Raw genomic sequence first — 27,241 nt, 5'->3', positions numbered from 1 at the left:
TTTAGATTAGATATTAGGGGGAAGTTTTTTTCACAGAGAAAGTGGTCAGATGCTGGAACAGGCTGCCCAGAGAGGTAGTGGATACCCTGTCCCTGGAAGTGTTCAGGGCCAGGTTGGATGGGGCCCTGAGCAGGCTTGTGTAGATCCAGGCCTGAAGGTTGGTGTCCCTGCCTGTGTCAGGGGGGTTGGAACTCTATGATCCTTGGGGTCCCTTCCAACCCACACCATTCTACGACTGTGTGATTCTATGAAGAGAAGCAAGGTACTTTGAAAGGAACAGGAGTACTAAAGCAGTATTTAAAAGATGGTCATCCTGGGCAAATTATTCCTCTCCTGTTTTGCCTCCACTGTTTGTGATGTGCTCCTTACATTTCAGCCTTTTCAGCCTGTAATTTGTAAGCACTGTTTTATTCTTTATTCCTTTCCCAGAATAACACAGCTTTGGTCATGTAGCTACTTTTATTTATTGCTCCAAACAGTACAGTAGTGAAAAAAGGGTTTGCATACTGAAGTGATCCTTGCACTTTAAGGCACTTTATACAAACAACTAGAATATCTACGGTGCTTACAGAAAGACAAACTGACCTGGGGAAGCTGGAGAGAGGAGGAATCTGAAGACCCTTGTAAATCTGAACAGGTGCAAGTGACACACAAATGGTCTGTACACACTCTGTGTGACAGCATCCTACTGGCACTTGAGATCTGATCTTTAGGCACATGTCTTTTCCGTTCAATCCACAGTAGTGTCTCAGAGTTTTGAAATTATTTATGTATTCCTAGAAGAATTACAAATATAAAACTTGATACAGTGTTTTGAGTTTGCATGGCAAGGATTCTTTTGGGGGGAATGGGAGAGACTGCAGCAGTGGCTTCTGCAGGAAGTTGCTAGAAACTTCCCCTAGGGCCAACCGAGCCAACACGAGGCTGGACCGACTGCTGACCAAGGCAGAGCCCATCAGTGATGTCATAGCACCTCTGTGGTAGCATGTTTAAGAGGGGAAAAAAAAACACAGAAGGACACTTACCTCTGCCAGAGAAAGGAGTGAGAAACTGTGCATACACCAAGGTCAGTGAAGAAGGAGGGGGAGGAGGTGTTCCAGGTGCCAGAGCAGAGATTCCTTTCTGCCCACGGGGATGACTGTGGTGGAGCAGGCTGTCCCACTTCAGCCCATCAAAGATGATGGGGAGCAGAAATTCCACATGCAGCCTGTGGAGGACCCTCACAGTGGAGCAGGTAGTGACATCTGAAGCATGCCATGACCTGGTGGGAAGCCTACACAGGAACAAGCTCCCAGGAGGACCTGCAGCTTGTGGAGAAGCCCACACTGGAGCAGGTTTGCTGACAGGCCTTGTGGCCCCTTGGGGGATGGTACTGGAGCAGTCTGTTCCTAAAGGTCTGGACCCTATGGAATCCACCCTGGGCCAGTTCATGAAAAGCTGAAACCCCCATGGGAAAGACTCACAATGGAGAGGGGGCTCATGCTGCAGCAGGGGAAGAGAGTGAGGAGTCCTCCCCCTGAGGAGGAAGGAACAACAAAGAAAACTCGTGACAAACTAACCACAACTCCTATTCCACATTCTCCTGTGCTGCCTGATGGGAGGAAAGAGAGAAATTTTGAATAAAATTTAGCCCAGGAAAGAATTTCACTGGGTACTTTCTTGTTTTGCCCATGACATTAACTGATCCTTGTCTTGACCTGCGAGTCTTTCACTATATACATTTTCTCCCCTGCCCAGCTGAGAAGGGGAGTGACAGAGCGGCTTTGGTAGGCATCTGGCCTCCAGCCATGCTGGGAAGAAGCTCCCAGCGATACTCCACCTCTGTTGCCCAGCTGCCTAGGTTTGCAGGCAAGGAAGGGTAACAACATGCATGAAAATCACATCCCTGAAAAGGAAAGATGGCGCAAACAGAAACTTAAGGTAAGAGAAATATTTATTTAAATTTGCACAATAACGAGCTTATACTGAACAAATTCAATCAAGAAATAATAGTAAGTGCAGTAAAACAAGGAAATATTGATGACTTGTCCCATCAGAAAACATTAAGAAGCCATGCCTGTGCATCACGGTTTTTTCTTTTTTGGTTTTTTTTTTGGCTTTTTTTTTGTTTTGTTTTTACAATAACTTCTATCTTTTTTTTATTTTTCAGAGCACATACTGTACATATCACATCTTAGCTGCTAGGTTCTTTATTCCTGAAGGCTTCATCCTTTTATTCAAACATCTGCTAAGTTCTGCAGTGAGCAATCAAACACGTTTGTGCAGATCCGAATAAGATTAGGTAAAAATCTCTGCATCTGGTCAAGTGTTGGACTCTCAAAGCTTCAGAGGACCGTATAAGAGCTCCTAGTTGATTTTGGATCTTGACATCGTTATGTACAGCATTACAAAGTGTCACTTTACACTAGCCTAAATATTCTGCATAATGATGCCACACATATAGCCAGAAGATTTGGGCCTAACCTCATACAAAGGTTTACACATCTGAGCTTGTCTTGAGTCCAATAAATTTCACTCTGATTCAGGTAACTGAGTTCATAGCATATCTGCACTTTAGATGGACAAAACCAATCTAATTTAGTTTCAATTTTGTACAATTTTTGGTCTAAAGGTCTTTTTTTGTGAAGGAAAATTCTTTAACCAGAAACTGCTTGTGAGAAATGGGTGTTGGTGTCACAGTTCCTGAAGGCACTGTGGGTCCACTGAGCAACAGACGTGGCCATTCTGAAGGAAGGAAAAACAGAAAGAATTGAAACAATTAGCATTTTGTTACCAACCAAATCAATTTAACAAGCTCAGCCATTTGCAAAGACCTATCAAATTTGAATGTACGGATTTGTAAAATACAGAACAGCTATAGGCCTTGATCAGATCCATGACGTTGCTGCCATGTCCTTCCCTTGCCCCAGAGAACAGGCAATTGTGATTCCTCTAATTACTTAGTTTGCTGTGGTCTGTATCCCAGAGCCACAACAGTCAAACTGGGATCAGTGGAATAAATGCTGCTGACATAAAGGTATTGAGCATTTGCTCCTGCACACAAAGCTGTTGAACGAGACAGGGAGGTTTATTTCGATCAGGCAGAAAGGACTCTGGGTTCTAGTTATTCCTTTATGCTTCAAGTGAACACATCCTGGTTGTAACACCAGTGAACATTAATCCATTAAGTTTTTCCTGATAGTCCAAATACTCTTTGGAGAATATTAGCAATTAAGGGAAGATATTGCCTATGGACATCATTAAAGTACAGAAGAAATTGCTTTCTGCACCTCTATTGCTTCTTTCCATAAGTCTGATTCTTACAATGCAAATAAAAAGTGTGCATTATTTTGTGCATTATTTTTAAATTACTCCAAGTACATTCAGTTAATTAAACTGCTAAGACTGATTGAAGACCAAGGTCTGAATCATTCAAACATTGTCTTTTGCTCCTTCTACTACTGGACGTTAGACAATCCTACTGTCCACTTTCTTTACTTGTGATTTGAAACGGTTTTGTGGCTAAGTCAGTCAGCTTTAGCTGATGCCCAGGTTTCTGAATTCTTAAAGGATTTGTGTAAACCTATTTTGCTATAGCTTGCTTAAGAGAGGCTTAGACTGCAGCTTTGACCTTCCATGTGATACTCTGCAAGAAAAGAGTGGGGTGACACAGGATGAATGATGCAGAGAGCAAATTGGGCAGAGCTTTAACCTGATCAGGAGGGAGTGGGCTGCCTGCATGCACAACTGCAGTATTAAAATGTTTCCAATACAAGCAGAGAGTGTATTTAAAAAAAAAACCCTGTTCTCTAAAGAGAATTGCTAGGGACAAAGAGGTACACCTTCACTGTTAGACAGATTCACACCTGAGCCATGCTAAATCTATGGGTTTTGGCAGAGTATCTGTTTTAATCTTGTCTATGTTCACAAAGCAGCAATGAATTTTATTAGATTATGTATGTGTTTACACTGAATACAAATTAGTCGACGCGTAAGGTTCAGTCTTTGCTTAGGAGAAAAGGGCACATGGGAGCAGCCCACGGGTGGCCATCAGCAGAGCTGGCCCGTTGCTTCTGCATTGCTGCTGATTAGCAGTGAGATTTCCCATCACTCAATCTCAGATGTGCTTTAGACAAGAGTCATGTGTTTGTTTGACAGATGGGGACACTGATGCACGTAAACCTCAGAAACTTGCCTGAGCAAAAGTCACTTCTAGTGCCAGAGCTGGTTTATACCACCAGCTATGGGCCCCCAAATACAGGTTTCTGCATGTAAGCCTATTTCGACCTCCTCTGGCAGCAGCTAGCTAGCTAACCATTAGCCTCTCTGTCAGATCACGATGGTTTTTTCTAACCACTGACCCATTCTGACATCAAGACAAATGCCTGCACTCAGCCCATACCACTTCCCTCATGAACGGACTATGCCTCTGCTGCAGGAAATGCTGTTGCACACAGTATTGCATCAGCAAAGTGGAGGAAGAAGGTGGTACTTGAAAGCTTCTGCTAAATGAAAAGTTACTCCCCATGCCTCCCAGGACTAGTTGATGAAGTTAGATTTATTTTTTTTTAATGAGCACCTTTTGGAAGTTAATTGTACAATGTACCATAGTTTGGGAAGTACCTTGCTTGGATAGGACAGAATAAAGACCAAGATCAACTGTGAGTATCAGTAATAATCAAAGATCTCTGGATGAATCCAGATGTCTCTCTCTCCTTGGCTACTGTGGAAATACTCTTTGTCATCCTTCATGACTGGATGTTGGGAAATACAATTCACCCTACAGGCTTATTATGAATGGAAAAAAAAATTAACCTCCTTTTCTTTTGCATCTTTAAAAAGATATGCCAGAATTCACATAAGCACATAGCCAATAATTTTTCTCCTCAATGAATTCCCTTGACTAGAAAACTATTAAATGTTCTAAACACTGTGTTGATTCTACTGTTAATTTTAAAGCAAGAACGCTAACTGGTAACTAGTCCTTTTATTCTCAACACAATTACAATTCTCAAAAAGCAATTCAATCAGTTCTGATAACGTTATAGTATCACACTCCTTGTGTGAAGTCTAGTCTCACATACCTCGTTGTTACTGTACAGATTCCCAAGATAGCATGGAGCTCTACAGTAAAAAATTGTGATCAAGCCTGAACAGAGCTATCCTGGTGGAAAAGCCAAGCCCGCTAACTTGTCCATAGCACACTGCAGCATGGGCTGTTGTTCTGCTTCTGACCTTTTAGCACATTAAACCACCATCCCAGCACACACCAGAGTAAAGTTAAATAAACTGAACACTTTTCCTGTTATCTCTGCTGCTTTAAAGTAAGTGTAGACATCAACTACCCACTGACCGCACTCAGGGCATTAATATTTATATGCCGCAGAACAAGCTGGGAAAGAGGCATCTCAGACTTATGCTCTTTACCTTGCACTGGCAGAGGGTGCACTCTGTGCCATGCTTAATCCAAGAAGATCCAGTGAAGCGAACGACATTGGTTTCATCCAGACAGGTTTTAGTGATGTCGTTGCGAATGGTGTCCGCTTGGCACGGGTCAGTGACGCAGCGCGGGCAACACTCGTTCTCGGGGAGGACGCTGAATTCACAGTCCACCTCAGGGCATGGCAAGGGCCAGCAATCAACTTCACCTTGCTGTTTAGGAACATTACGAGAGCAAGAGAAGGTTATTAGCTTTTAATTTGTTTCATTACCTATTCATCTGACTCAGCATTATGTTTGCTAGGTGGCTAATTTTATCCATATGGTCCTATTCACCCATCAGGGCAGAGAACGCTGATATTCATTGCTGTGGGAGACACAGCAAGTTGGGTGTTTTCTCCTGCATGCTCTTCAGGAAGTGTATTAGATTTAACTAATTTCACCTCACTCTGCACCAAGCTGCAGCTGAAAATTCTCCATAAAGTTCATGAAATGCAGAATACTGATTTGTCCGTGCGAACTCCTGCTTCTGCAAGTGACAGAAGACATAACATAACTCCAAATGTGCTTCAAAATCTCCTGTTTCCCCTAATTCTTCTCTTTGGACTGTTGATTTGCCATTGAAAGCCCTCAAATGTTCAGGTCCAGGTGGGCCATCTCATCTCATCACATCACATCACATCACATCACATCACATCACATCACATCACATCACATCACATCACATCACATCACATCACATCACATCACTTCACTTTGCCACCATTACAAACACATTGGCTGCACTAAGGGTGTCAGGCTACCTGCAGGCCCACGCATCAGGGAACGCCAGTGCATTTTCAGTGAGAGGATCTCCAACCTCTTACCATCCATTTTGGGTATTGCAGTCAGAATATCTGAACTTCCAAACTTAATGACACTCTCTGTATGATGTGTTCAGTAGGTCAGGGCATGAAAAGGTCAAAGCAGAGACCTGTGTTGGGCCAGGAGATTCTTAGGGGATGCTACTGTGTGCCAGTACACAAATCTAAAGATGTTTAATCATTTCAGATCTATTGGTCAAAGATAAGACTTCACAGAAATCATTAACACATTTTTCTTTTGGAGCAGGCCCATCTTGACCTCCAATTTACTCAGCTCATCTGAAACACAGACTGAGTAGTCTGGATTTAAGGGGGTCAAAGAGAAGAGCATTTGGCCCTAGGAAAGAATTCATATAAACTGTGTCTACAGGTCTGAGAATGATGAGCTCAATATCTCCAGAGTAAAAGCTGAAAAAATTGCCAGGGATTTACCATAGCTCCAAACTTATTCCTTCTGCTGCAGAAAGTATTGTGAAGTCATGCTTTTACAAATTTTTCACCTGGCTCAATTTTTCTATTTTTGAATCACATGATGGTAAGAATGAAAGTGATCTTAAAGCCAGTCACTTATCTTGATTTATTAATTTATTTTTACTAGTGCTGGGCACTGCAAGGAATAGACAATACATTGACACCAAAAAAAAAACCCAAAAACCCAAAACCCTAACAACTGAAAGAGTGTAGGCTTTAGATACAGAAGTAGCATCTTGAAAAACAAAGAAACATCTACAACTGTAGGTTGTTTTGTTTTGTTTTGTTTTGAAGACATTTAATGAAACACCTGGGAATCTCTTTCATTGGATTTTAGCAGTGGTAACACTGAGAGCACAATGTCTACAGAAATTGGTTTCTGGCTGTTATTCATGATACCCTGACAAAGGAAAGCTGCAAGATGGACTAGGCTTTACATTTGGAGATAACCTGTGATAAAAGCTAGTTGTTTTTGTCTTGGGATTTTTTCTGTCATGGAAACTTCCTGAGCAGTGTTATGCAGAATAGTTTTTGCTCAGACTCTGAAATACATTTCAAGGAAAAAGATCACAAGCTTTAAAAGTGTTGGGTTTGTGCTTTTTTTCTTTAAAACTCATTTCACTATTTTAAAAAACACATCAAGTCGTATCTTTTTTTTGTTACTCTGAATCCTGGAATGAATTAAAAAAATGAGTCTATTGGCACCTTTGAAATTATCAGCCATGAAAATGGATACATATTTAGAATTTTCTTGTAAAGCTACATTGGTCTTTCAATGACTGAACATGAGTGGTGCTCTGTAGGTTCTATATCCAAATGACCTCCCCCCTTTGCTGAAACAATCTTCATGATTAAATAATTTCTATTATGTCTATTGCATCAAAATGCACTTTTGACTGGAACATGCCAATACTGACAAATATCCATGAAAACCAGATTTTGATTTTACACATACTCCACAGGAAATTAAATGGATGCTAATGCATGAAAATTAACTATTCTCAGATGAGAATATCTCATATCCTTTTCCCCTCCTGTCTGTGCTGCTGTAATCAGGAGCCTTACCAAGCAGCGACACTGCTGACAGTTCTGTATCCAGGAGTCACCGCTGTTGTAGGAAAGCTCCCCGCTCTGATGTAAACACTGACTACTGAGCCGTGGGTCACATTCAGGACAGCAAAACAGGTCAACGGTGGGATTTTCACAGTCACAGACCATACGCCGGCACATCACATATCCAGTCTGTTGTTGGAAGACAGGCATAGAGTGATGTCAGAAACTCCAACAGTACTTGTACCAAAATTTTACTTTTTGGTACAATTCTGAGCTACCAGCAACCATGAGTTTTTCCACTATACGATGTCTTTGACAAAATACAGTTCAAACAGAGGCAAATCCCACAATATACACTCAGTAACTACCCAAAATTTCCCCTGTTGTCATATATATATATATGTATATATATATGTATATATATATGTGTATATATATGTGTGTATATATGTGTGTGTATATATGTGTGTATATATATGTGTGTATATATGTGTGTATATATATGTGTGTGTATATATATACATATATACACATATATATACACATATATATATACATATATATATATATATATATATGTATGTATCTCCTGCATTAAACCAACCAATTCTGTCCTATTTTAATGGAACCCTAGGGTATCTTTCCCAAGGGTCAAATTTTAATGGATTGCACCAAGGTTATGTCATTCTGATCTGGATGCTAATTGAGACTTACTTTAAACTTCCAGATCAGTCTCTCCCTTCTGTAATTACTCACACAAGGAAGATGATAGCTAGTCTGATATTAAATCCATACCCATGAAATTTGAGCTGCTGAAGTGTTCAGGACTTTTTCAGCAGTGTACTAGGCCTTCATTCTCCATCAGCATTTAGCGTGGGAACAAGGTTCCCACAGCAAACATTTGAGAAAGCTAAGTTGAATTACTCTGCAGATACAGAACCTACTTCTATTTATAGTGATCTGCTAGAGATACCGGCGTCAGTCACCAATGCCAGTATGTGTCTAGACAGTTTCTTTGCATGAAAATGCCGCTACTCCCACCCAGAAAGCACAGGTGGTGTTTCTGCTAAGAGAATAGTACCATCGTCCTCCTCCCAGCATGATGTAATAAACCTCCCAGGGAAGTTCTGCTTGTGCAGATGGGAGAGAGAAGCTCTCCCCAAAACTGTATGTAATATATAATTCCATTTTTCTGTAGCCCCACATGCACACCTGAGAAGGCAGCTAAACCAGGAACTTCGCCTGAATCATGACATGCTTCCCTTCATCCCTACCATTATCTTGCAGATGCAGCTATTTCTATTTCTACTGACCTGGCATGAGCAGACAGAGCATCTGTCATTCTCCAGCACCCAAATCTGACCATTGTGCTTGATTTTGTCCTCATGGATACAGTCTCCTGTGCAGTTCTTGCCATGGGGACATCGACAGTCGTACCCACCATCCAAGTTAAAGCAAACAGTGTCATTGGCACAGCTATGCCTTCCAGTCCCACATTCATCAATGTCTGTGAAAACATGCCATGTAATGCTGTTAGTCCACATTCAATTAACAAAAATGTTCTTGCAGCAGTCAATATAAATGATCTTTGGCCATTAAAGCCTTCAGATGAAAATTAATTTGCACTGCACCAGAACCTCGAGAAATAACTTACAAATTCACAAAAAATATTTTTCAAGTCCTATCAACTTTTAAAACGTGAAGTTTTGAGTTTTCTAAGTGGATGTTATTGAGTAAAGTAGGTAGAACAAAGACATCACAGGAAACATGCAAACATAAATTATTCTCAGCTCCCTACAGAGCATTAGTTTGTGGCAACCATACATGAGATGTATTGCTAAGAAAGAAAAGCGGCAGAATTTTTTTTCAAATCCTTTTGCTGGGTCTGTCTAGCACATTTGGGTTCACTTGCTGAGAAGTTAATGTGAAAGGTGACGTCTGACCTGTAAGCTCAGCTAAGCAAGCACACCATGCTTTAAGTTTTATCCTTTATTAGAGTGTGAAAACTTGAATATTTTAATTATTCAAGTTGCAGTGACATCTATAGTCCTTGTGCCTACCATAGAAAATAAAGAAAAACTAATGCCTCCACTGAATAAAGGTAAATTATTTCAAAACAATAATATCTCAAAGAAATCAAGAGTACCTACTTCAATTATTTTGCAAGGGCTATCTAGCAGCACATGCTGCCTTCTTGAAGAGTCTTTATTTAGTTTTTTTCAGCTGTCCATATGGAGAAAAGTTATCCAGGAAAAAAAAAGCTTTAAAGACCATGAAGTAAACAGCTATATATGATAAAACCAGAAGAGTTCAATTCTACATACAGTTTCACAACAGTCTGGTCCAAGCTCTTAATTAGAGTTCATTAAAAAGTAGCATTGTGATATTTAACTGTCCAACAGATAAGTACAAGACAAAATAAGCAACAAGGTCATGAATGTATCTTTCACCATCAGCATAAAAACTTAATAAAACACTCGGCTTTGGGTCCAACAATGGCAATGAAACCTCTGATTCACCTCAAGCAAATTCAGTTTAAAGCAAAATAACTCAATTATCATTTCAATTCCAAGTGTGGCTCCAGTCAGAAAAAAAGTAAACAAGCTGCTAACATGAATATGAATTGCAATGGAAAACACCAGGGAAATTATTAGAATTCCACTGTATAAATAAGCAGCATTGTGGGTTTCCTTCAAATACTGTGTGCAATAACAGCAGCACCACCTCAAAAAAAAAGCATTGCAAAATTACTAGGGCTTCTGGGAAGGATGAGGAAAATGTCATTTGAGAAGAACTGAAAAGAAACTGATTGTTCATCTCTCAAAGAACATCAGCAAGAAAGGGTATAACCAACAAAATAATGAATACTCCAGAGAAGACACATTGAGGGTTTTTGTTCTCCATATTGCCTAACACATAAGACAGGCGATTGTGAATGAAACTGAAAGACAAGAAATATAAGCCTGATAAAAGGGAATAATTTGTCATGTAATGCATTAACAAACCATGACACTCACTTCCACAGAGTGGTATGAGGGAAAAAAATAGTGTAGCAAGAAGTGTAAAAATCTATCAAGAGTATTCATAAAATCACAGAATGTTTTGGCTTGGAAGGAACATTAAAGACCTAGTTCCAAGTCTAGTTCCAACCCCCTTGCCATGTGCAGGGACATTTTCCACTACAACAGGCCCCTCAAATTCAATTTGCAATGCTAACAGATTTTGGAAGAGAGATTACATTTCATGCATTAGAGTCTATCACAGAATCACAGAATTGTAGGGGTTGGAAGGGACCTCCAGAGATCATCGGGTCCAACCCCCCTGCCAAAGCAGGTTCCCTAGGACAGGTCACACAGGTAGGCAGCCAGACAGGTCTTAAATATCTCCAGAGAAGGAGACTTTACAACCACCCTGGGCAGCCTGTTCCAGTGCTCTGTCACCCTTACTGTGAAAAAGTTCTTCCTCATATTGGTGGTCTATGGTGCCCTGATATGATATGGTGCATATCAGATAATCCAGAACAGCCAATCATCTCAGATCTCCACATCTTCTCCATCACTGTCTTCTGAAGTATCTGGAGTTGGACATTGTTGCAATAGGGCAGAAGACAAGTGGGCTGATGAACCAAGTTCAGTGTGGCTGGTTGCATGGCCCCGAGCAGCTGGAACATCAGGGACACATCAAAACCCAGCTGAACAGTAAGGATACACAATTAGTGCAACTGGCGGCCCTGTGTAGATGTGCAGTCTCCAGCCTTGAAAGTTTTTAGACAAGTAGCTAACAGGAATGGTTTGAGTATTGCTGGTATGGGGCAGAGCAGGGAATGGAAGGACTGCTCTCTCCTTCCTCTATTTTCTCTTAAATCCATACTGAAAGTAGCACAGTCTGGCAAATTAAGATCTCCATACACTCAGTCTAACTGGTCCTAAGTTACTCAATAAAAGGAACAAACACAAATCCTACTTAAATATAATGATTAACAGCAGGATTCTCTTTATCATTGAAGTAATTTTTAATCAATTACTTCCTACCATTTTTTAACACTTGTGTTCATTTGTTTAAAACACTCTTTTGTGCAAAGCTTTCAGGTAGCTAGTGTCATAAACTAATAATATCACTTCTCAATGATCTGGCCACTTAACTGAAAGCAGCCATATTTAATGAGACACTTGGACAAAGTTCAGCTGTCATGTAAATAAGAACAGTTTCCTTTAAGTAACAAACAGTGACCCTATAAACACTAAGTCTGCTGTTGGCACTTATGTAAAAATGTATTTCATAATTTCCCCATGAGGAAAAGGTTTCTGAGGCTTGTTTTTAAACAAGGTAATGGGTAGTGCATTGTTATTGAAAATAATTGTAAGGCTTCATCACTGACTCTGGTATTGAGCTGAGCTTATCCAACAATGAGAACTTCTGAAAAAATCCCAAGCTTGTTTTTTATAGTTGTTTGATTCATGAAAATAAATATTCTGGCTAGGGTAATTTAAATATCCCTGGTCAATGCAGGAGCTATTTAGGTTTTGATTCTAACCTAATCAGAAACAACAGCATGCTTATAACGCAGCAAGAGAAACACAAACTTTGCATGCATGAAATTCTCATCTGCATTATTCATCCACATCAAACTTCAGGCATTATCTACAAAGAACTTGCACACAAATCATCCATACCAAGTGTTCGGATTTATAATGGACAGAGAATTATGTTACTGACGTTTTGTTTACAGCCATAAGCAACTCTCCAATTTCCATAACCATCTGGACAGGTTATACTGGCCCCTGTATCTTTTGTCTGAGAAAGGGAAAGGGGAGGATTACAGGTTGCATACTTCCAGCCACAGAGGCATGTTATTATCTCTCCCATATTGTTTACCAAAAGAAAAAGCCAAACAAAAAATAATTCACTTCAGGCTATTTACAGCACACTGCTTAGGAACCAAGCAGCTTGAATGTTATGACATTAGAACAATAAGTCTCAAAAGACTTGGAGGTTTGCCTCAGAAAAAAACCCAGAACCAAAGTGTATATAGTTATCTAGTGCTAAATTGAGGACCAGTTCTTATTTATCTAATCTACACTAAAAATTACAACAGCTTTGATCAGTCACACTTTTACAGATTTTCCTTTTCTTACCATCATCCCTGGGTACAACTTAACACTGCAGTGACAAAGGAGTGCCATGAATGAAGAAGTAGTGATACACATTAAAGAAAGCTAGGAGTTCATTTTATCACAAGCAACTTCATGACTATGCAGGAAAAATGCTGGATTAAAGCTATACAAAATGGGGACAGTACCTGGAATGACTAAGCTCCATTTCTAATATATTACAGATTGCAAGGACAGAAAACTCCAAAAATATGAGAATTTCAATTGCCCCACTAGGTTGTGACCCAAGGCTGTATTTAATGAGTTTACTGACTCTTTCTTGGAAAAGATAGCCAAAGAATCCCAAAAGAACAAAGCACCATTTGACTTCACCCTGACTTGGCAGTGTGCAGGCTCTGATTCAAAATGCCTTTACTGAACAACTACTGTGTATTGGTTACCAACAGTGACCATAATGTTTGCAAGTTCAACATCCTTAAACGAATTTAAAAGGCTACCAAAAAAAACCCAAAAAAAACCTCTGGCAGTGCTTTTATTTTCAAAGGGTGAATTATGTTAAAATTATGAAGTTATAAGGAAAAATTAAAACTAGTAGCCAAAAGGATAAAATGTTTTCAGATAGAAAGAAGATTGTTTAAAGATACTGCATTATAGATTCAGAGTAAATGTATACTATTTTAATGAAAAAGACTTTAAAAGGGGGATATATTTCACATGATGTAGAGGTATTTTTATTTGAAAACTTTATGAGCTCCTTTGCATAATACATGCTCTTAAAGGAACTATGTGCCATAGAATAAAAGAGGTCATTGACTCACAGATTAATAGTGGATTAATTAGTAAGTAATAAAAGGCAGGAATAAATGGTCAGGCTTTCAAAATGGAGAGCTGTTGCAGGTACATTCCCTGAGAATCTGTGCCAAAATACGTGCTGCCCAATATACTTAGTCATCCGAAGGAATGGATCAACAGCAAGGTGAAAAAGGTTGCTGATAAGAAAGTATTAAAAACAAAAAAAAATGACAGTGAAATATAGAAGTATTTCATGATATTTACTGGGCAAACAATAATATGTCAGATGAGCTTCACTTGTAAGGTACATGGGGAAATACCCATTCCAAAATCAAATCAGGGGTTTAGATCTATTCTGGAATGAGATCTTGGAGCTAATGTGGATACCTCTAAATTAGGACATCTCAGCAATATTTGGGGAAAAACCCCAAAATACAGTCTTGATAATAGATTAAAACATTCACAAGGGATATGAACAAGGCACAACGAAAAATAACCTGTGTATACCTTGCTAGGTAGTGACAAATTGCTCAGCAGAGATGTGTTTTGATATCGCTGGTGGAAAGTTGCAAGTTTCCCTGCTCTGATGAGCTATCGAGACCTACATTGTACATAAAACCTAAAAACGGTCTTCCCTGGAGAAAGTCTCCTAACAGAATCATTCTGACAGCAGTTAGGGTGTCATCCGCATACAGACAAACATCTCTACTATTGGGAAATATGCTATTGGAAGGAATGGGTTGGGGTTATGGACACTTTCTTTTCTCAGAAACAACTGAAGTTTCCCAGTTACTTCAGCTCTGGGGAGTCACATTAGCTCAGCGAGGTGACAACATGAGGAAACCTGAATACTTTTTTCCTTAAGGCAAAAATATGAGGAGTGCATTTTGTAAGGAACCCTGGCTCTTGTGAGCAGAAAGTTTGGTTTCTGTTCTTCTCTGTCCTAAGTAAATCTATTGACTGATGTAATCATTCTTCAAAGAGCAAGTAAATTGTGAATAATTTAATCGTGACTTCATGCACGCCAGCTGTCAGCATGCTTAGCAGATGTGGAGGATGAAGAGCTGAGACTTCATATGCCGGTAATGTCAGCTTCCCAGAAATGTTGTTTCCCGATACAGTAAATGTGTTCAAATTACTGTCTTATAAAATGTAGTGGTTGAGTTTCTGTTTTATTAGTCCTTTTATAAAAGATGAGAAACTCTACCAATTTTGTACTCTGCCCACACTCCAGAATATTTAAATACTAATGTGCCTCCGTATCTGCCTTCTGTTTGGTGATGATTAGGTTGGGTTCCCAAAATTAGTAATGAAGCCTTCAAGCCTATAGTTCTGTTTGAGATGGAAGTAAAAAAAGTCACTTTATTCATTGACCTTTTATGATCATGAATAAAGGTGAGAGGATTTCGATGGAGCTTTGTGACTACTGAGGAGTAGTGATTCTTTATTCCTGTGTCTTTAAGTACTATCAGTAACAAAGCTTCTGTTAAACATTACCAGCACTGAAGAAAGATCTAAGCATAGGACTCCAAACTGACAATGGTTTTTCAACTACAAGAAATTTCATGTACTAGTTAAAATACTGGATGTAGTGTGAGATAAATTCAGACATCCTGACAATCAGCAATTCCTCTGCCTTCCAGATCCAGATACATGGATGCTGAAGTGACCAATTCAGGCTTTGCTCATTCATTAAGGCTGGGGGGTGGGGGGGCATCCTGAAGTTTTTAAGATGCTTCCATCCCTCATTATCCTACAGTATGGAAAATATTGTTCAAGTAGGGCCCAAGGCTGTGTTGTCAGGAAGCCTTCTCTATCATGCAGAGAGGGAAGGGATTCTACTTCTGGAAGCAGGACAGCAGAGGTAGAAGACGACTATAACAAGGTATTTCAGAACAGAAATTCTCAACTGTGAATTCACACACAGATAAACCCTTGCAACCCAATAGAGCCTTTTTGAATTGGGCATTCTGGATTAATCCTTTCCAGTCCTTTCATTTGCACCTGTCTCATTTAAAGACTGTGGCACCTGCTGAGAGTGAAGGTATGTTGATCTCATAATCTGTATCAACAACAGCTGGTACCTGCCAGATACTCTTGGTAAATCCTAAGGGGCTGCAATAATTAGGTAAGCTATCTTTTGGACGTGGGGGTATGCAAAATGCCAACAGCTGATGAGGTATAATCCGTACTTTTCTGCTACAAACCAATACAGTTTTTCTCTTCAACTGATTTTGGAAGCTTTTAGACATTGCAGGGAACAAACTCAAATGAATCAGGATCTTACAGAGAACTACAGAGCAAATATTAACTGGGTCTGAAGGATCTTATTTGAGGACTTTGCCCTCTGCTTTCCAGTTTTTTAATGCAATGAAGCTTTAGGCTGCAATATCCATTGTCTTAGCTGACTCTCCTTTATGAAAAGGTACATGAGAGACAACCTTCAGAGCACCAATAAGACTGTGTAAAGAAACTACAAAGAAAAGTTTTAGGGAAGCAAAGGAGAAGGTACCAGGTGATAGACCATGCTGAAATCTATATTTAGATATGAATAAAATTTAAGACTTTTCAAACCCATGCAATCCTCAAAGACTAAGCAGCTGATCTACCATTTTTCTGGAAATAAGATGATGCATAACATAATTCTATTTCCAAGGGAAAAGCAGCAAGTGCTGATAAGAGGTTGAAGCCCTACAGATGCATTTCCCACTGTTTCTCTCAGTAATTGTTAAAGAGACCACAGGTCTACCCAGGAGTATAATGTGAAGCGAAACTAATAGAGAAGGAATCTCAAGGTCTTCCATTGCCTGTAGGTACAATAAAATGGGATTATGAATTTCTGCGTTCAAGTACATTAGTCAAAATACTCAATATTCTCAGTCATGCCAAAGAAGCATCAGTAGCCAAGGTCAATAGATGTGTAAAACAGGCAATTCAGCAACTATAATTTCATTATCCAGCACTGACAAAGTCTATTGTTACCAAGGAGTCCACCCCTAGCTAGGAATTTTTAGTCCTAATGGGACCGTTTCCTGCAAAAGGGGTTGGTGCCATCCTGGTATTCTGAAAAAATATGTGCTTCTGTGATATTAACAGAGGTGTTTCCACCTGAATCTTTAAAACTGCAGCCTTTGCTGCAGGAAACAAGTTTCTGAGTAACACCAGTCACAGAAATGATTTCTGTAGTACTATTAGCACATGTCCAGAGGACACCGAGAGACCCAGATTCGAGGCAGACTATAGAGAACAATCAAGAAAGGAAAGATTTGAACCCACACTTCTTTGGCTTTTAAAGGTTTCTTCACTAAAAGAGGGAACTTCAAAGCAACTAAGAAAAGATGAGACAAAGACAAGCATATTATGCATTCCATATATCACCACTTTGAAGTAGTCCTCTTAGCAAATTGATAAGCTTTTGAAAAACATTTTCTAATCCCCATGAGGTTTAAAAGAAACTAAGGCAGGCCCAGTTTCTCTTCAGTGTAATTCAGCACTATTCCTTCTACACTTCTGCTAGCTGTAGCACTTGCACAAGCCAGAAGGCTTCAGAGGAGAGGACACTGGCCCCAGATGCAGCAAGAAGCAGGTGGGAAGTGGAGAACCGAGATTTGAAATCTGAGCTTAGTATAGCCTGGAAGCTGCTCCCCCGCTACAGCTACAGTCTAAAAGACCATCCACCTCGATCTAATCACCCTTAACTAGGGGATACTGAATAAGTGACAAAACAAATCCATTTTCCTATCTCTTTAAACCCAGTAGGGGAATATCTCACAGTGGAAAGATCTGTCAGCAGAGAAACCAATTGCTTCTGTGCTACTGTGCTCTGCTACTGAAGTTCAACTTTCCATACCACAGTAGATTTTAGGCTGTATCTTCAGACCTTTTCCAGGTTTTATTTTCTGTCTGAGACACGATGCCACAGGCTTCAATCCAATAAAAAGTGATTTAGTATAACTAATAAAATATCTAAACTTCCTCCCCATCTCAAGTTGCTACATGTTTCAAAATTTGAGGCTGCAATCAATCAAATTGAAAGTGTTCCACTGATGGTGACTAGGGTTATCAGCAATGAAGATAGTTTCTTAGCATCTGTGATTTAATTCTAATTACTTTTTACCCTCTGTGTATGTTTAATAAAGAGTAGCTGGCACTTTGTAGAAAAGGTCAAAGCATTCTAATAATTGCCACTTCTGCATACACATAGTAATCTCCATATTTCTTTTTCCTTGGCTTTTCATTTGCTTAGAAATTGCTGCTTAATTGTTGCTTGTTAGCACACATCTCAACAGAGTGACTTTGTATCACTTATATCTCTTGAGATCACACATGCCAACCCACTATCTTCAACCCACAAAACAAAGCTATATCGACACTGAAGATAAAACATGGGGTACTGAGAATCCTTCCATAAATGGCTGGCTTGAGTTCTGTGCCATGAGGGACAGAAGGGCAACAATATAATCAGAGCAATCACAACTTCTTCTTTGCACCTTCTTGTCCTAACACCTGGCCAGCTAACACTGACATTTAGTTAGTTCTTGACAAAGAAAGCTTAACTTATGAAAGCAGTGGCTGACTCAAGTCACTGATTCCTCCTGGGAATACAGGCTTTCAGCCATGGTGAAAATGTGTTGAAATAAAGTATTGATGATGGGGCTACAGAAAAGGTCATTCACGCTCCTGGAGAACTGTCTGTGTCTCTGCCTTAGTGAAATTAATTCAATTGCTTTCCTTTGGGACCCATACAGCCCACCAATGTGAGTTTAAACGGCAAGCTAGGAAAGCTTACACTGTGAATATTTCAGCACTCAGAGACAGAAGGATTCTCCCTTCTAATTTTGCCCTAAGTAGTCCATGGCCAAACAGACTGTTTTGTTTTCTTAAATAAGATTAGCAGCATTCAATTCTTAAGAGCTGAATAACATTCCATACTAAGAGATGTGCAACTGAAAATAACTGTGTTCTTACTAACCCACCATCCTCTCTAACATCATTCATAAACAAAGAAAGCCTTCCCATTCCCTTGTCATTCCCTTGTCCCCTGCACCTTGCCCCAGCCCGAAGTCCACTGAGCATCCCAGTTTGTAAGGCTCTTTCTTCAAACTGCAACTTTCTACAAGCAGTTTGCCTACACACAGGAGAAGCATCTCAGTATTAACCCAGCGAGGATACGGGTGTCAGGGCTGCATAAGCATTCTTTGCAATAGGAAATATTTTCATAGCAGACTATTCCACTGAATGAGGAATGAAATAGAGGAATGGATGTCTGGATTGAGGCCCATTCCTACATACAAAGGATCTGACATATAGATAGATTACAGTGGAGCAACAGATAACACCGCATGCTATCAACCCACGGGAAATCACTGATGCAAGGACCTTGCACAGAAGCAGATGTAGGGCCGGAGCGGCTGTGTTTTAAGCACCACGCTTGACTTTGCATATCTTCTTAGCAGATGATAGAAATGGCCACCAAAGCTCCACCTGTATGTTAGTGTGGCTCACACTGTACTAGTTTTGCCTTTTGTTTATGATGCTTATTTAGACTATGATTGCTTTAGGTCAAGGTTTAAAATTCAGCACCCAAGGCAATATTTGACCAGTACAGGCAGAAATACTAGACAATACTGTAATGCAAGTCATAACACTACCCCACCTTTTTTAGATACTGACCTTCACAGGATTCTCCACTTGGTGAAAACATCCCATTGTCATGGTAGCCATCTCTGCATTCGCAGTGGTACCAGCCAGGCAGGTTAATGCAGTTAGCACGGCTGTCGCACTGAACAAAGCCATCTGAGCATTCATCAATGTCTGTTTAGTAAGAGAAAATTCACACAGTGTAAATTGCTACATTCATCTGATGAAAGAACAAAGTTTCTGGTATTCCTGGATTTCACAGAAATATTTTGATTACTGACACTTGAATGTCCAGATTTGTCTACAGAAAAAGTTTTGGACCATTTCCATAAAAAGAACTTTTGCAAATGGTGTTGGCCCTGATAACAGTGGAGGTTCTGATAAACCAAATTTACTGTTTACATATTAGCAACTCATTTTGTCACAACACCTGACAGGTAATCTGACATTGGTGTAAATTGCCCACAGTAGGAAGAAAGGAATTGGATCCCAGTACAAATAACATTAACCCTTTGAGTAGTGCAGACTGCCTGACAAACAAAGATTGTTTCTAGGAGCATATCAAAATACTAAATACTCACTCTGGTCCTCGCTTCTGCTCTTGGTGACACTTATTTTAGGTTTGCAGGGCTTTGTTATCTCATGCAGTTCTTGTTGACTTACGCCAGCACCTCTGACTCTCAGCATAGCTAACTGCAGTCCCCTCTCTCATCATCAAAAAGAGCAGCTAGGATTTCAAACAAATGCTTAGACCCCAAAGATGAAATATAAAACATTCTCCTCCTCCCAGTAGTTCCTTTGGGATGTGTGTTTCTCAAAAGAATAACTTCCACTCACTAAACTTTACAGTAACAACTCACCACAGAATTGATTTCTAGACACACTCGCTAGTTCCAAAATCCACCAAAGCACATTCTGCAGACACCTCAACTCAGGGACTCAGCAGAGATGCAGAGAACTTTGAGACATGTTCACTTCCAGTACCTTCAGTTATGCAGTAAGACATATTAAAGAACAGGTCCCAGAGTATGAGTGATGTTAACAGTTAAGGAATACCAGGAGGATGCAGTCAAACAGGGATAAACATGCATCTTTCTTTATCCTTATCAGAGTCATCACGTTATCACTGTGCTTTATACCAAGGGTTGCATACCTGTTTGAGCACCAAGCAAGTTGATCGAGAGGTGCCTACAGAACTGGCATGGGGAGGAGATACAACATGCCTGAACTGCCTTCAGAAAAAAAAGCTCAAACTTCCCTGCCCCATATCATGAGTTTGAATACTTAGTCAGCCCTCAATGTACTGGCCGTTCTGGCCAAACTAAAATAACAAATGAAGACTCAAGCTCTTAAAAGTACCTCAGCAGTTGATCTAGTATCCTCCAGGATGTGGATATGAAGGAGTGGTGACCATTGAGATATATGTAACCACTGAGATATATGTAAAAGAAGTAAAAATTCTGCCCACAGTCCCTGTTAGCTCCCATTCATGTCATTTGTAATTTTCATAGGACAAAGTGTAAACCGGCTAAGAAAACCAGTTGTGAGCTGGGATAAAGTAGGAGATCTCTCCTCCGAGAGTAGCAGTGTGTGCATAGATAGATATACTTACTCTAGTCTCTTATGAAATCTATTCAAACACAAGCTGTGCAAAAACCCGACGCTTCCTTATCCACCAAATACAATTCATTCCACATTTGAAGGTAACAAAATTCTTAAGTATGTTGGGGACACAGGCATAAACTATAAGGTATTGCTCAGGCACCCACATTTGGTTTTGAGTTGCATTTTGCTTACACATGCTGGGGTAGATGGGAGGTGCTCTGGTATTTTATTTACATGCCAAGGAATCTTTGGAATTACCATAAAGCTGTATCATGAATATATTGGGTTTTAAAAGCTTTACAGATACCTGATGAAATTTCTTTAGAAACTTTCATTATTAAAGTTTCAGTTTGATTTTCCATCAACAGTCTCTCTAACCAGGCATGTTGTGATGATGATGCATTTATGATGATGAAATTTACTACTACTCCTGCTGGAATATTGCACCAAACGTATTCTGCCACTTTAATTCTCTATTGGTTTAAAACACAGGATGTTCAATACCACTATGAATTAGAGGATAATCATCTAAGTAGTCCTGCTGCAGACCTAAGAAATGCCAACCCTTTACAACCTTCCGCTGTTCAGTGTGTCTCTCTCTAAATCAGTATAAACTCTGGCCTTTTTCTTAGGAGCAGCCAGGAGCCGGTGGGACCTCAAAGGTGCTTGAGAGATCAGAGGAGGATCAATGAAAATTATGTCACTGTAGTGAGAAAAGGTTAGTTTGCAGTCTGTGCCTTATCTACAGCTATTCACTCACATACCTACAGATTATTTAAGAAGAAGGAAAGGAAAAGAAGAAAGGCCTTCAATCAATAAGTTCATATTCACTGGGGAATATGCCACCTGGAAAAGCTTGTCTGGCAGAACAGAACATAGGCAATGGTGCTAAACGCCTGGGATCACCTGGTCACAGAATCACAGAATGGTTTGGGTTGGAAGGGATCTTAAAGATCTCATCTATTTCCAACCTGCCCCTGGCCCCCGCCATAAGAAGGGACACCCTCACTAGACCAGGTTGCCCAAAGCTCAATCCAACCTGGCCTTGAACACTACCAGGGAGGGAGCAGTCACAGCTTCTCTGGGCAGCCTGTTCCAGTGCCTTACCACCCTCACGGTAAAGAATTTCTTCCTAATGTCTAATCTAAATCTACCGTGTTGTAGTTTACATTACACTTCCTGACAATCAGACCCTCTTCAGCTTTCCTGTAGGCCTCCTCTAGGTACTAGAATGCTGCAATATGATGTCCACAAAGCCTTCTCTTCTCCAGGCTGAATGAGCCCAACTCTCTCAGCCAGTCTTCATAGGAGTGGTGCACCAGTCATCTGATCATCTTAACAGCCCTCCTCTGGATGTGCTCAAACAGCTTGACATCTTTCTTATGTTGGTGACCCCAGAGCTGAATGCAGTACTCCAGGTGAGGTCTCACAAGAACAGAGTAGACAAGGACAATCGCTTCCCTTGACCCGCTGGCCACACTGCTTTTGATGCAGCCCAAGATAAAGTTAGCTTTTTGGGCTGCAAACATACATTGCCAGCTCATGTTGAGCTTCTTGTGCACCAACAGCCCAAAGTCCTTCTCCTCAGGGCTGCGCTCCATCCATTCTCCACCCAGCCTCTAGTCATGCTTGGTATTAGCCCAACCCATGTGCGGGACCTTGCACTCGGTCTTGCTGAACTTAAGGCAGTTTGAACATGCCCATCTCTCAAGCCTGCCAAGGTCCTCTTCTCTCCCGTGTGTCAACAGTGCCACACAGCTCAGTGTCATCGGCAAGCTTGCTGAGGGTGCATTCAATCCCACTTTCCATGTAGCTGACCAAAATGTTAAATAATGCCAGCCCCAATACAGAACCTTAGGAACACTACTCATCACTGGTCTCCACTTGGACATTGAGCCACAACTCAATATGACTGCAACTGTTTGAGTGCAACTGTCCATCCAATTCCTTGTTTACCATATGGTCCATTTGTTAAATCCATGTGTCCAATTTACAGACAAGGGACAGTGTCAAATACTTTGCACAAGTCCAGGTAGGTGGCATCTGTCACTCTTCCCTTACCCACCTGCACTGTAACCCCATCATACAATGCCACCAAATTTGTTTGGCATGATTTGCCTTTAGTGAAGCCACATTGGCTGTCACCAGTGACCTCTCTATTTTTCATGTGCCTCAGCATAGTTTCCAGGTTAACCTGCTCCATGATTTTTCCAGGCACAGAGGTGAGACTGACCAGCTTGTTGTTCTGTTTCAGGTGACTTGTTGGGGTAGCCAAAGCTACAAACCCCAAGAGTCAATGAAGCAAGTAATATTCAGAGGTTGAAAGAGAAGAGTTTTTGTTGAGAGTCAGTATGAATCTTCATAGCAGCTACTTAATAATGTGCATTAAGATACCGGATGGCATATATTTCTTATTTGGGAAAGTGGAATGTATTTGTTGGTGATAAAGTGGAGAAAAAATTGTTCTTTAGGTCAAAGTAGCACATATGAATTAAAGAAAGCCTGTGTTCCTCTCTTCAGAACAATTTATTTGTGAATCTCTAAGCCTTATAATTAGAAGCACAGTATTGTAGGCACAGGCTGAATGCATTCTGATGAACTCACTGATTATTCAGGAAAAACAAGCCTTGAATGTCACATCAGTATTGGTAAACTGACAACAAAAGCAGCTTTTCCGTATTTATTTGCAAACTAGCTGACAAACCTGTATCACAAGAAATATTACTTGGGATGAAATGCTGCTACAGATGCCAATAAACAAAGGAATACGTTCTTCTCGTTTCATTATGGCCGCGTGCAGAGTTGAGTGGAGTTATGTAAGAAAGCCTCCTGTAAGAAGCATGGATGGAAGCGTGCTGCTGGTCTCTAAGAAATGTCCCAGCCTTGACAGATTGTTGCCTGAAGCCATCGCATTGGAACCATTGCTGCATCAATGCTGCATAACCCATCGCTCCTTACATGACTTTGCAGTGTCAAAAGAAATCCAAAACAGTTCTCACCATTAACTTTTTAGGCAAACAGTATTTTATAGCATGTGCCAGTGGGTTTCAGGATATAGATTTTCCTTATGCACGCAATTTTGTCCTAAACCTCAGAGCTAATGCTGATCATTAATTCTAGTAGACACTTGCTCCGTAATGGGACAAAATCTAACTGTCGCGACTCTGTTAAACAAGAAAATGCAGCAGAAACGTGTTTTTTTCAGAAATAAAGCACTGATTTCATGGAAAATTTTCTTGACATTTGGATAAAAGGATTTCTATTTTCAAATGGGCATAGCACGGCTCAGGAAGTGCTGCAAAAGTATCTACAACTGAAATTATCTTATTAGTATGGGAAAAGCAGCCAGAAATAATTTTTCTCTGTCCTATGGTGAAACATTCTTGGATGAATCATCTTGCAGCTGCTCAGTCAGAGGTGTGAGCTGACAAGAGAAGAAAAACTGATTGAAGTTTTGCTTGGCCAGTGGCTATGGTATATCAGTGGGCTATATGGAATATTAATAGCACTAATGAAGTCCTGCTTGATGCTGTACTAGAAAGTCATGAAAAATGAAATATCACTCTATACAAGGAAGCTACTGAAAGGTTTGATATTTTCACTTATGAAAAAATTAAACAAAATGTTTAGGTTGCAAGGAAAGGAGCAAGTTTTTGTCTTTTCAATGGCAAGTGGCAACATTTTTAAGCAAACCCGACAAAACAGATCTCTTATTCCGAGTATGCAAGTTCCTCTCTTCAACTGGCTGTAAGAAGCTATGTCAAAGTTCCCATACAGGAAGTAAAATACAGTCTCATATGTGTGACAGACCAGAGCAAATCACCTCATCCTGGTCATGCTCCAATTTATGGCAGAACATTCATTGACTATTATGGAGGTGGCATTTTCTCTATTTTTTAAAAAATAAACAGCACAACTGCACATACCAAATCTGCCACCCCACTGATAGAGGTGGCCAGGCTTCAAGCACAAAGTCACCTTCACTTCAAGTTGGAGAGAGCAGCTACACAGCACTTCAGCACTGCCTGTTCTGGCAGTACTTCACCCTGTGGCATTTCACAGAATCACAGAACTGTAGGGGTTGGAATGGACCTCAAGAGATCATCGGATCCAACCCCCCAATAGCAGAATACTGAAAACACTGACTGGAAAAGACACATACACCTGTGAGACTGGTGAGCCCCCAAACCACCAGGGACATGGGGACTCTCTATCTTATTGAACTCATGGACACACTGATGGCAATACTGAACATACCCCATTGCCACACAACTGGGTAACTGATTTTTACACACTTACATTGAACATGATTTGGTTTTCAAATATTCAGGGTTTCTCCTGTGCATTTTTCTTAAACTGAAGTGAGTCACCCTATTTCCATATTTTGATACCCATTTTTCAACTGGAAAATTTTTTATTTTTTTTTTTTGCTAACTGGAGCCCCACTCTAACAAAGTAGGCACACAGTCAGACATATTTTGAAGGAAAATGCTGTATACACCTAGCTCCCCTTGACATTAAAACCCCTTCGTCTTCCAAATCACCTTTATACCTCAGAATCACTCATATCCTGAACTGTGGCAACAGTTTCAGCTATTATTCCCCTATGCTCTTGGGGAGACAGAGAAAACTCTGCTCCCTGAAGAATAAAATAAGATCATTAGCAAATTATCCACTGGTACAGTAAGAAAAAAAGGAAAGCTAGCTGTCTGATGAATATTATTAGAGAATTTCTGTATAATAAGAGCTTTTGAAGATTGAAAGTGGTATAAAATTGCCAATTTGAAAGATAGCAGTGCTCTTTCATCCAGCAATAGAACCAAGCTCTCTAATGTGGTCAAGCTGCACTCAACAAAGAACCATGGTGTGGGGGAAGAGGAGCTGGGTTTATAACGTTTTTATTTTACTCACTTCAACACTGAAATATTAATCATGAAATCCTCCTCTCAGTAAAGCCTATATGCCACCATCAAGCACAGAGTTATAAAGACACAGAGCACAGCTTAGTCCTAAAAGCCTTTCTTTCATAAACTGTTTTATCCAGGTCAGTACAAACCAAAGCCCCAGTAGCCCTCTCTTGTCAAGAAGGCAGCACCACAGACTGACAGCTGTGAAGACTTTTAATATAGTTATTTCCAATCTGGAAGTTTTTCTGGGACATTATAATACATGGCACTCAGCTAGGACTGCCAATTAATAGGTACTCCCAATTATAATAATCTGTTCCAATGCTAATTGGGTTATTATCACTGGATATACTTGTAACGATTAATGAGCAGCCAGCGACTACCATAATGTTCAGTCACTACTGGCTAAGGCTAAATTTGAGATCTCATTTCAAGGGCAACAGTTTTTCCAGCCTAAGGCTAACCTCCAGAGTCACCCAAATCCCAGCCCTGCAGAAAGTACAAATAAAGTGCAACACTGAAAGAAAAACGTTTCAGAAACAGATCACTGAAGAAGTGGTTTAGGGCACTATGAAGTTGTTCAAAAAGATACAACTTCAATGTTCTTTTTCATGGGTACATTTGGAACAGTCAGACAGTCTTTCCATATATCAATAAGTTTTTAAGCATTTTACACCTGGCTTGGATATTAAAGACTACGTCCCAACTATTCAGATTTATGCTTAGCTAACAGAATGCCCAGTTATGATTATGATGATGTCTGAGTTTCTGGTTTTACTAAACTCATGTGCAAGGGGAGAAGGGCCTCATTCAGTAGGAGAAAATGGAAGTTCACTGTACTGTATAAAGTATCTTGCTGTCAGCACTCAATTTTCTAGAGCAGCTTTGAAAAGAGTTCGTTACCTCTATTGCACATTCTAGAACCCAGAGTGTTTATGTTGGTTTTTATGTGACAGCAGACTTCTAACATGATGATACTTGACAAGACCTTGCTGTTCTACCAGACCTTTGATTAGAGATCTTATGCAAAAAACAGATCCCAGTGAAGTTCAATACACTGGAGCTATCTTGTTGTTAAAACAAAGTGTTACCTTTTGAGATTTCTGTCCCAGTACATTCCCATATACCACAAACATATAAATATCATACAGAGGAAGAAAAACCCCAAGATTATAGAAACAGAGACTTCTGAAATAATTTGTGAAGATATCAATTATGTCAGGTAGCCAAAGTTGCTTAGAGTGCCTTTTAAGTCTGTTTTATAAAGGCTGATCTTCTCTTTTCTTCTCATGCTGCTGCTGATTCCCAAAGGAAGTTTCTTCCTTGGTCAAAGAGTCTCCTAGAGCCTGATTTTGTTTACAATCTCACTATGATTTTTTCA

The 27,241-nt window shown here is 40.1% G+C and overlaps 1 protein-coding gene across 1 annotated transcript in view; it reads right to left on the bottom strand.

Moving 5' to 3' along the window:
• Window positions 1-2,673: 2,673 nt before the first annotated feature.
• The window catches only part of NELL2 (neural EGFL like 2), a gene marked incomplete at both ends in the record, with an annotated part of 153,865 nt that continues 129,297 nt past the window's right edge, over window positions 2,674-27,241 (bottom strand). The window contains 5 exons of the mRNA XM_084262534.1: window positions 2,674-2,724; window positions 5,407-5,631; window positions 7,818-7,994; window positions 9,119-9,312; window positions 19,382-19,522. Of these exons, the coding sequence (XP_084118660.1) occupies window positions 2,674-2,724; window positions 5,407-5,631; window positions 7,818-7,994; window positions 9,119-9,312; window positions 19,382-19,522 (788 nt within the window). The remainder of the gene's footprint in view (window positions 2,725-5,406; window positions 5,632-7,817; window positions 7,995-9,118; window positions 9,313-19,381; window positions 19,523-27,241) is intronic.

Source organism: Gallinula chloropus, assembly GCF_964237585.1.
Source record: "Gallinula chloropus genome assembly, chromosome: 1".
In the NCBI taxonomy this organism is placed as follows: Eukaryota; Metazoa; Chordata; class Aves; order Gruiformes; family Rallidae; genus Gallinula; species Gallinula chloropus.
This window is presented reverse-complemented; position numbering and strand designations above follow the sequence as displayed.